This window comes from Achroia grisella, unplaced genomic scaffold, assembly GCF_030625045.1.
Source record: "Achroia grisella isolate CSIRO2021 unplaced genomic scaffold, CSIRO_AGI_Agris_v1 utg146, whole genome shotgun sequence".
NCBI classification, from domain to species: Eukaryota; Metazoa; Arthropoda; class Insecta; order Lepidoptera; family Pyralidae; genus Achroia; species Achroia grisella.
The window spans coordinates 2,918,029-2,930,407 of NW_026712636.1; the positions used below are offsets into that span (position 1 = coordinate 2,918,029).

The 12,379-nt window shown below is 32.3% G+C and overlaps 1 protein-coding gene across 1 annotated transcript; it reads right to left on the minus strand.

Annotated features, from left to right (window-relative positions):
- Positions 1–5,987: 5,987 nt before the first annotated feature.
- LOC131855549 (plexin A3-like) lies at positions 5,988–6,767 on the minus strand. The gene has a single exon (XM_059206823.1). The coding sequence runs from the start codon at positions 6,765–6,767 to the stop codon at positions 5,988–5,990; it is 780 nt and encodes a 259-aa protein (XP_059062806.1).
- Between the last annotated feature and the right edge of the window lie 5,612 nt (positions 6,768–12,379).

Genomic DNA, 12,379 nt, shown 5'->3' on the forward strand with positions numbered 1-12,379 from the left:
GCCGATCTTTCAGATAGTGCCCCAGAGGTAATTTGTTAATTGGTGAAGAGAAGCAGTTATTTGTCTTAGGGCACAATGGGACTGGCATTTATTTTAGTTCGTACAAAATAAAAGAAAAATATATCCTACGTGGTCTACTTAACAATTTTGTCATGTAATTTATTCATTCTGAAATCTAGGATTACGGGCCGGCAATTAATTTTACCTAACTTAAAAAAGGAGATTCTAAATCTTTTTGGATAAATTTGAACGATATTTGAACTTTTTTAATTCAATATTTTCTATGCGTACGTGTTGTACAACAACAGCATTTAGTATCGCGTATTTTTTTTTATAAATTTGTAGTGTTAGTTATTCTAGTAGGGGCAGTATTTGTTATTCGGTTTGTTGTATACAAAAGTAGATAGGTAAAAGTGTTGATATAAAATTTAATTACTGACATAAACAATACCATAAATTAATATAAGATTTAAAAAAAGCAATTAAGATTTAGCACTTTAAAAATTTCATATGTCTGCAGAAGAAGCCATTTTGTAGTCTTTATTTTCCCGCGCAAACCTAATGCGCCACAGATGCACAATATTGCACGGTCCACAGCCGCAGTAGATTGGCGAGCACGTCATAGCTGTATGGAGATGTCAATATTAAGCATTAGTATTAATAGTAGGATTTTTCGTACATGAAAATATATTTGCACATATAATATTCCATTAAATATGTATACATCAACATTTACTTGAAAACCATCAGAGACTACTCGTAAAAGGTTTAATATTTGTAAGCCTGGTACTCTGCAACTGAATAAGGAGAAAACCGGATTTCGCCGGATTATCCTGACACTGCCATACTTAATTCCATGACGTTGCTACGTGACGTCTTTAGGATTAGTTTATACACCTGTTTTTTGATTTACGTACTTTGTTGTCATAAGTAAGTTCGCGCAAAGAGCTAAATGTACGCTTATTTTCTGATATTACGCTTATATTTTCTTGTGACACGACGGCGGGAAAAAAATAAAATAAAAGTTGACAATTGGATATTATTTTTGTATTGTATTCGCGATGTGAAAAATTGAATGCAATAATTAATGAATGTTGAATAAAATATTAGAGAACTCTGAATAGAAAGTACAATATCAAATTATGTACTAATATTCCCGGTCTTAGAGCTGTTTCATATTTGGACCATTGTGAGTGTAGAATAGCAGTAAGTAAATAATACAAACAGAAGGATAATAGGCATAATAAATTCTGACAAATCTATTACAATTGAAAAAAAAATTAGTAATGTATTCGCGATATGAAATAATGTGAATGAGGTAATGAATTAATCATCATCATCATCATCTGCTTCTTCCTTATCCCATTTATTTGTGGTCGTCGTAATATGTTTTTCTCTTCCATTCATTCCTGTTCGCAGTCATCTCGTTATTTACTTCCTTTCTTACCATATCATCTTTCACACAGTCCATCCATCTCTTTTCGGCCTTCCTCTGCCCTTATAACCATCCACATTCATATGTAACATCTTTAATGGTAATGAATAAATGAATTATGGTAATGAATTAATCATCATCATCATCGCAGCCCGGAAGACGTCCACTGCTGGACATAGGCCTCCCCCAAAGATCTCCACGACGATCGGTCCTGCGCTGCTCGCATCCAATGCCTTCCCGCGATCTTGACCAGATCGTCGGTCCACCTTGCTGGAGGCCTTCCCATGAATTAATATTGAATAAAATTTTACAAAACTCTGATGAGAATGACGAGTATTAAATTTTATAATAAATCCGCTTTTAGAGCCTCATGAGAGAGCCATATTCGTTAAAATAACCAAACAGGTAATAAATAATACAAAAAGAAGGATAATAGGCATAAGAAACACAGACAATATTACAGATTCTGGGATATACTTTTTTTATATGCTTGGTATGGGAATCAAGCTGAAGGCCCATCTGAAGGTAAGTGGTAACCGCTTATAGTGTGTTACCCGTGATAAAATGCATGCCATCACCACGATTCCTTTCAGTCATTCAAAGGTTGACTGGAAGAAATCCTTCATTTGGAATAAGTCCGCAATTTTACAATTTATTTCTTAAGATCGTTGTATCCTTTTATTTCAAATGTATTTACAAACAAACATATTAGAAATAGAAATAGAAATAGAAATAGAAATAGAAATCCTCTCTCCTCCTCCTCTTTTTCTTCAATTTCTGCGCCCAATTCTGCGCTTCAATTTCTTCAGTTTCATACCTGGAAAATTTCTAATTCCTTACAGAATGTTATTACGAAAATTATTATATAAATACTGAAAAAATAAACAAGGTCCAGAGTATATTGCAAAATAACAATCTTTTCCTGCCATGCCAGCTTATATCTTACTAATATTTTAAACGCGAAAGCTTTTGAGTATGGATGGATGAACAAAGAAAAAATATTTATTATAATTTTAAATATAATATGGATGTTTGTTATTCTTTCACGCAAAAACTACTAAACAGATCTTGATGAAACTTTACAGTAATATAACTTATACATCAGAATAACACAGGCTGCAAATTTCAAGTGGCTATAACCGAGGGCACTGCTAGTGTTTATATAAAATATGACGATTGAAATAATAACTAATAGAATTAAGTAACGTATGTCTTCATTCACTTAACACTATTGTTTTTGCTATCCAATAGCAAAACCAATTTGGGAAAATCAATGTTTAGACAATTTCATTATTACACATGGATCTAGGAAAGTTAGTTTAGTATTAGTTTTATTAAAGTCCTCAGACAATTGGATGAAAATTGGTGTTACCCATCCCTGTTCTTTGTACTTTGGTTCCAATATATTTTAGCAAATTTATCTCTCATTTTAATAAAAATTATAGCAAACTATTTCTATAATTTTTACATATTCTTTCTACATTGTATTATGAATTCGAATTTTGATAATTACAGCCAAAATTTACACAAATTCCTTCTTATAAATATCTCTCTTGAGAGATGAGATTGGGAAGTGTTTCAGTATCCGGAACATTTATCACGATGTGCATTCGTGTTACGTGTAAGTTTTACTTTAATAAACGCTTTTTTTTGTAATGGAAATGGCAAATAATCTGACTGAATATACATAGAAAACACCCAGACTGATATAAACAATGATACTTATGGATATAAATGTTTGTATCGTCATAACGACTCACATTACGAAAAATATTGGTCAATATTTCTACATATATATGTACATATAAAAATGTAAATATTAATAATGTAAATATTAAAAAAATCGTACAATTTACAAGAAAATAAAACCCTTCACACTCCTGGTTTTGAAAGCAATGTAACCCAATAAAGGTACTCGAGTTTGCAGCATCTGTTCAATTTTCTACGCTTTACTAGATTTGTTTCGGGGCCGAGAAGTTAGGCCGCCGATATTGTTCCATGCGCTTTCATTATATTAAAAGGGGCAGAAAGAGGCTTGATAAACTTAGGACGACTATACTAATATTATTAGGACGAAAGGTTTTATTTTTAGTTTGGATAAACTCAAAAAATACTTGACAGATTATAATTTTGTTACACCTATAGATCCTTCTCGAACCGATACCCCATCTAATTCAAATGAGGATCGAAATTACAAAACCCTGAGCCGAGGTTCGAACCACTACAGGTTCCTTCAGACTAAAGTCGTATCTGTCAAGTAGGAGTTGGCCTTCAGTCGCTCCATAAGTAGTAGGTTTCAGTCCTAGAGTTTGGAGTGCCATCTGCACTCGCCCCCTATTATTCGATGAAGCAAGCTGCATTCATAGCATTACAATAGTTTAAAAAAAACTACAGATAGCTAAGTTATCTGAAGTTGAATTCTGCACAGGCAACGCCGCGCCGTGATTAATTCTAAATATTAGTCACACATATAAGCTCAAGGTAAGGTAATATCATATTCTGTAATTTTACTTGCGCTTATCCGTCTTTCATCTGTAACATCTTAATAATAATGTAATCGCGAAAGTTTTGTGAATATTATTAATAGTGTACATTTTTACTCATACTATAAATGAGGAATGAATGAATATATATTACATATACAGCCTTCTGTTTCAATATATAATATAACTTATCATTTTCAATGTATACATGCAAGAAAGATTCTTCATTGTTCGTCAAAGAAAGGTAATTACATATACTTACATAATACCACAGCTAAGATAATATATAATACATATATGTATATAGAGAACAAATAGATAGTGTTACGAGAGGCTTCTTACAAAGGGACAATAATTGGTGACCTTTTTGGTTAAAAGTGATCTATTCTAGTGAACCTTATGATGGAAATGCGGAATTAATCGTACAGAAACTGCCGGACACTATTACGGATAAAAGAAAATAAAAGATATCTGATGGCTTCGGTGACCTAGCGGTGTTAAATCGATTTTTTTCTGATGTTGACGAGATCGATTTCTCGCATGGTGCAAACAGTTTTATTCATGAGTATGATTGTTTGTATTGGTCTGGGTGTTTTCTATGTATAATATGTAGGTATTTACGAAAAAAATACTTGTATCAGTTATCTAGTACACATCACAAGCTTTAGCTATGTTAAGATATATTCTCACTCCCGAATACTCGCGCACTAACAATTACATATGTAATTATTAGATATTATTATCTTTTGTCATATATTATATCGACGACCTCGGTGGTCTAGCGGTCAAGCACATCGCTTTACATCCGATGGTCGCGGGTTCGATTCCTCGCACGGCACAAATATTTGTATTCATGAGTATGTTTGTTTGTGTCGGTCTGGGTGTTTTGTATTATATGTATGTATTTACAAAAAAAATCTATGTATTTGTATCAGTTGTCTAGTACCCATAACACAAGCTTTAGCTAGCTTAACTTGCGTCTAGATGGCGCTGTGTGAATTGTCCTGAGATTATTGTTATTATTAGTATCTGTTCGTACTCATGAATTGAATTATATGTCTGGGTGTTTTACACCTGTTATAACACAAGATCTGCTTAGCTTAGGACTAGATGGCACTGTGTGGATTGTCCAGGATTATTATTATTATCCATATAATACAATATTCTAATTATTTAGCAAAAAAAAAACACTAGGGAGAGGATATTTTTAACGATAAATTGACAACATCTTTGTAAATGCCGGTGCTCGATGTACACATAAAATGTGCCTACAAAATTATTTGCCTGTACTTGAATCGAGTAACTGAATTTGAAATCATTCAACCCCTTTTAATTTGTGAAAGATACTTTTAAAACTTGTACCTACTTATAGCGCCCCAGAACTTAAAAGTTTCAGGACTACGATGAACTTTATTTCTCCGCGAATTTAGCTTTTGTATTTCTTTTTCGATGGGAATTAGGTGTATGATATCAGGGGTAATGAAGTATTAAGTTTACTTAAGGACCAGTCTAATATTATTTTCTTTCAAATTAAATGAAATCAAATCTAAAATAATTTATTCATTAGGACATTTTAGCCGCTTATAAACGTGAATTTTTTTGTATATTTTTTTTCTACCGTCCACTTTACAATACTGATTCAAATGAGAAGAACTGGCAAAAATATTTACTTTAAGTTAATAAATTATAAATAAACATACAATAATATTTACAAACATTATCATTTTGACAATTTTTGTAAAAGAATTAATGCAACATAACAAACTAATTTTGCTAAATAAATGTAAATTATTTATATAGACCTCAATTATTTTTATTAATACAGCAATACAATGATTTGCAAGCAAGCTACTATAAGACAAAAAAATGGTTTTATCATAGTAATATTCAGATTCTCTAACAAGTTAATACTATATTAAACGAAAAATAGTTTTTATCGCATGAAAATATCAATATACCAAATAGAATTCACTGTCATCAGTAATACCACTACTACACTAGCTCTGGTCTAATTACAGTTAGCATTTTTAATAAAGTAGATATTAAAAAATTTCTTTCTCCTTCTAAATCTATTTGCCCCAATATTTCATTTGAGCGTTTCGTTGAAGTTTTGAATTATCACAAGGTACACTCTTGTTCATCCAAAGTCCATATTGTCTCGGACATTCCTCGATGAGACTGCAAGATGATTTTTCTTCACACCATCCGCATTGGAAATCCTTATTCAGTCTAAGACATTGCTCGCAATTTAGTGCTAATGTTTGACAATTGTACACAATTAATAATATTACATTTGAATGTGGTTCTGCACCACCCCATATCAATTTCAACGAACCAAGTGACACATTTCTACTAGTTTTTAAGATCATTACATCACAGTAAACCGTATTTTCGTCAAAAGTTGCAGTCACTTGTATTATCTTGTAATCTATACGGATTTCACAGATAATATTCCTCTGGTACAGTGTGAGATCATCAATTTTTAGCTCCAGGTTGATAAATCTCCGCACATTGGCCGGAACGAAAATAGGATGGCTATTAACTATTTCAGTGCAGTATCTTTCATTCGATTTTCTTCGCCATAAGTTTTCAAGGAATAGTCTCTTTGGACAATATAAACGTGGGAAACTAGTGCATCCAGTATCGTGACACCATTCGCATTGGTATGCTTTCTTGCAACTGTGGCAAGTCTTGATAGAACTGCAAATATTTTCTATGTTGCTTTTTCCTGATATTCGTGAATCCAATAGTTGTTCTGAGCATTTAATTAGGCATAACACTACAAAACTTATCAGAGTTATAACAAAACGTAAGCGAGTTTGCTCATTATTCTGTGATGGTGGTCTCATGTTAATGATTAAGTTAAGATACTCTAAGATCCGATGCAACGATTAGAACTGACTTTATCTAGGCTCCAAGTGCGACTGAAGATATATGCATTTGGTGAAAATATTTTCAAACATATGTTTGTAAATATAACTATTCAATTAGTAAGAATACAATTACTGTATATAAATAACAACATGAAGTCATAACTTCCTAAAAAATCAATTGCATCAACACATTGCTGCACAGTGACGTTGTCTAATTTATAGTTATAAACAGATTCAATGTCTGCATTAATACTTACGATGATATTTATTTTAATAACGTATTTCTATTCAGTAATTAATAGTATAAGTTTTCAAGGGTATATTAGGGTTTATTAAGGGTCGCTAACATGCACGTGATACCCCTGCTGCATTTATAGGCTACGATAACTGTTTACCATCAGATGGGCCACATGCTATTAGGCACATTGATTTTAGAAGAAATAGTGTAATCCATCACATTTAAAATAAGTAATCATGTTGCTAAGTAACAGTTTATATGTAACGTGCAACTGATCGGAACGAGAATAAATTATATTTACTGCTGTATATGTGTAATCCACTGAATATCTCCATCAATAGGTCCAACTATAATTACATAGCCATTATTATTTTAACTGATTTAATTTTGGGTATGTTATTTGCTACTATTGTTCTATTGTTTCCTCTTCTGCATATTGTTTTATATTATGTATGTCAAATGTAGAGATGTAGAGTGTCTTAAATGTAATGGATTAAGGGACCGTATTAGGCACATTGATTTTAGAAGAAAAAGTGTAATCCGTCACATTAAAAATAAGTAATCATGTTGCTAAGTAACAGTTGATATGTAACGTGCAACTGATCGGAACGAGAATAAATTATATTTACTGCTGTATATAATATATAATATAAATTTAATATAATATAATTTAATATACTTTTTTTACTACAATGCGTGTGATGGAGATATTCAGTGGATTACACATACATACATAACTATCGCATATATACATTAGTATCGCATGGAAAATTAATACAATTTATTTTTCCATAGAATACTTAAATTAAGCTGTTTAGTATCTACTTAAAGTAATGTTCGTGATATTTATCATAAATACACAGTGGCCTACGTAACTACGTAACGAACCGTGAAGAAATCTTTCTAGAAGGCAGTCAGATTCTAATATCAAAGTCAAAGTTAATGATTCACGTTTGTATATTGGGATAGGTATAGTTTTGAGTAAGGTGATACCCCAAATAACTTGACCTACATCAGAATTGTGTCAATTTTGTGTTCCATACCACAGAATACCTATTTGTAGTTTATGATCCAGACTTTTAAATGAACCAACCAGTTCATTGTATTAGTTATAACTTCCACATCATTTACTACAGAATCAGAGACGAAGAACTTATAAACTGTGTTTTGTTTAAAGTGATTAACACATATTTTATTTTACGAAACGTAAATAATACATTAACTTTCTTATTTATTTAAATCTTTAATTAATTAAAATAAAAATATGAATAAGTTTAAGATTTATTATGTTTATCATTTCTCGTTTCTTTAAGTGTTTCTTTACCATATTATACATTTATGCATTAACAGTAACCTAAATATATAACTCAAACGTGACTGACATAGTGATCTATCAACGCACAGCCCAAACCACTGGACGAATCGGGCTGAAACTTGCCATGCAGGTAGATGTTATGACGTAGGCATCCGCTAAGAAAGGATGTTGATAAATTCCACCCTTAAGAGGATAAATTAACGCGAGCGAAGCCGCGGGCAAAAGCTAGTATAATATATTTATCTAAATACTTCAAACCATGATGAACTTCAAACCTTCAATGGGGGAGCTGTTGTTTCTTCTATAGCACCTTGTGCGGTTGTTTCTGTTACTTCCGTTTCGTTACCAGATTGAGTTGCATTATTATTAGCACCAGTTGTATTATCATTAACTGATAATGTTGTATCAGTAACAGTAACAGTTGGTGTTACAACAGCTGTAGTAATCTTATTTTCACATCCTACATATATGTTCACAGATATGGGATAGTTGTATGACGATGTTACACGTAAAACTACGTAATTCTTCCGAAGACCACCTCTGATGATTTCGACTTTTGGACCGCGACCAACTCCTAAACGGTCGGCAACTCTGAGATATGTTATCTGTAAAGAAATATCTATTTTATACGAGATGGAGATGTAAATAGATAGATAGATAAATAGTTTATTTGTACGTTACCAATTACATTATCAGCCTAAAGCAGTTCAATGCCGGACATGGGCCTCTCTCAAGGCATACCACTAGGCACGATCTTCAGATTTTCTCGTCCAGTTATTATCCGAAACCTATGCATCTCACAGGATAACTCACACAGCGCCATCTAGTCTCAATCTAAGTAGAGCTAGTCTTATGGGCACTAAACAATTGACATAAATACTTAAATTCATTTTTTTTAATACATACATAATATGTATAGAAACCACTCAGACTGATACAAACACTTATATACATAAACATAAATTATTCCACAGTGCGAGGAATCTAACCTGCGACAATCGGAAGTAAAGGGTTATGCTAAACTGCTAAACCACTTAGGCCCTAATGTTTATGTCATTATATGTGATTGATATACTGTTAATGGTAGAAAGCTCTTTATGTCTGTCAGTTATGGTTATATAGATAAAGTCGCAGGCAAAAGCTAAAGTAGATACGCGAAAGATGTAGTCATACCTAATTCACATGTCCATTTTATTTGTCTGTTGCCAAGTGGCAAATGGAGCCTTTATTTCGTTATATCTGTCTGCCGTCTAGCTCAAAGTCTACAACAAATCGTATACCGTAGCTATATTTTTGCAGCAACTATGGAAATACAGGGGAATATAGCAATATACTCGTTTACACTAGTTGAACTCTAAAAATGTATATTCTAACATTAATAGATTGCAGCGTGTTAAACATGCAAATTCTTAATTTCTTTAATTTTATTATTGTTTTATTTTGCATTATGTTGTATATGTACTTAAGAAGAAAACAAATGATTTAGTCATCACTGTAAATCATCGATGACAAAGTTATTTGTCTACTTTGTAAATTTTAATGACTAATCTAGAATATGACTTACTGGATCTCAGCATTTTAGTTTTATTTCGTATTTTCGATTTCCCAATTTTTTTATTTTGTAACAACATACGAAAATTTGTGGAGGTAGACGAATATGTTTACCCGTAGTCTACCATGCCTGGCTTCAAAAACTTGCTGACAAGAGACGGAAGCGCCATCTAGGCGGCGCAGTACCGACTACTGCCAGTAATTTCTCTTGTCGAGCCTGTGGTAGGCCATGCCGCTCTCGTATTGGTTTATACGGCCACGAAAAGAGCTGTTCACGGACCATCATGCCATTAATCGTCTATAATAGACGCATAGGCTATTATTTATATATAATCTACCATCTACCCACTGCTCCTCTTTTTACCCACGATCAAAGCCCAAATATCGGGAACTCAATAATAATAATAATGAACCCCGGCCGACTGTGCTTCTGCCGGGGGTATGTTGCCATCTTCTCTCCTTAAGAGGGGAGATAAGAATTTTTGGAAAAAAAAAAATAATAATAATCTCAGGACGATTCACAGAGAGCCATCTAGACCCAAGTTAAGCTAGCTAGAGCTTGTATTATGGGTACTAGATAACTGATACATATACATAGATATTTTTTTTTGTAAATACATACATATTATACATAGAAAACACCCAGACTGATACAAACAATCATACTCATGAATACAAATGTTTGTGCCGTGCGAGGAATCGAACCCGCGACCATCGGTCGTAAAGCGGTGTGCTTGACCGCTAGACCACCGAGGTCGTCTAATAGCACGTAACATAAGAATAAAAGTAAGTTCCGTTAGTTATATATATAGAAGATAGTGTAACTTACTGGACATTTAAAAACCCTTCCGTATTTTGAATAAGTCATTCTAAAAGGCACTTTTTCTTTATACAGCCTATCTTGAGCTACCAAAAAATCTCTCCTCTTAAACATACCAATATAAAAGTCTCTACAAATAACAAAATAAAATAAACTTATAATAAAAAACTGTACTATGTTAATATGCATTGCGTCGAAATTTAATAAGTTCTACGTGTAACTTGATTACAGTTTGCAAAACAATTATTAAACATGTACTTAGTTATAAGTATTTGCGTAACATAAAATTACACTGTTAATTTTTATTACTCTGCCTGTAATTTAACTGGTATCAGTTAATGAAAATTCTATATTGGTTAGCCGAAATGCTATGTAAAAAAGTAAATTTAACTGGCTAGAGGTAAAGTGTGTTATATTATAATAGGTATAGATAAAGATATATAGAGTTGTATAGTAGATATTAGGTATAGATAATCTTAATCATTACATAGTATAAAACAAAGTCGCTGTCGCTGTCTGTCCGTCCCTATGTATGCTTAAATCTTTAAAACTACGCAACGGACTTTGAAGCGGATTTTTTTAATAGATAGAGTGATTCAAGCGGAAGGTTTATATGTATAATACATGTACACCCGGGCGAAGCCGGGGCGAGTAGCTAGTAATATTATAAATGCGAAAGTTTGTGAGTATGGATGGATATTTGTTACTCTTTCACGCAAAATTCTGAACGGTTTTTGATGAAACTTTACAGTAATATAGCTTATATATCAAAATAACATATAGGCTATAAATTTCATCAAACCGCGGTCACAGATAGTAAGTATATGTATAGAGTTGTATAGTAGATATATTTTTAAACAACTATTAATGGAATGTTGCCATGGTCCTGAATGCTGATTAACAAAAAAATGTTTAATTATAAATAGAAGTAATGCTATTGATATCGACCGAGTCAGTTTCGTAACTTTTATTAAAATAGTAAGGGTACAAAACTGATCTGTAAACGATTTTTAGAGCTAATAATTCATTCTTGTTTTAGCCACTGTACTGTTAAAAAGTATTACGAATATAAAATACGTTTAATTTCTGGTAATAGCTAGAAAAATCATTTAGCTATTAGTTGTCTAAAATCTACATTATAAACTTTAAGGAACATTTAAATACAACCAATAGCTAAAAGAAGGTCATTTAAGTTTGGACACATTTTTTTTGTAATCTTAAATGATATTTTGTAGTATTAAAACTAAGAGAGAGAATTTTAAACTTTCGTGTTTAATATATATTATTTAAATTATTAACCGGGTTTTAACGCGAATAATTTTATGTAATAATATGTAATATTATATTATCTGTGGTAATAATAAATAAATTCAAGCAAAGTTCAGTAGCATCAATAGTCAATAAGTGTACGGATACCGTGAGTGCTGTGTGTCGCGAACTTTCGTTAAACAATCTAGTGACGGTAGATGAAGAAAAAACTGCTGTCACCTATCTACATTGACATCGCTGTTACTCCAGTCAGCTCGTGACCACGGCTAGTGTGACCTAATCGAAACGTCAAGAGAGGTAAATACCTTTATTTGCCATAAAATTATTCGTATTAAGACCCGGTTATAATTTGGTTAATAATTTGAATATTATAAGAGAATGAACTTCTTACCATT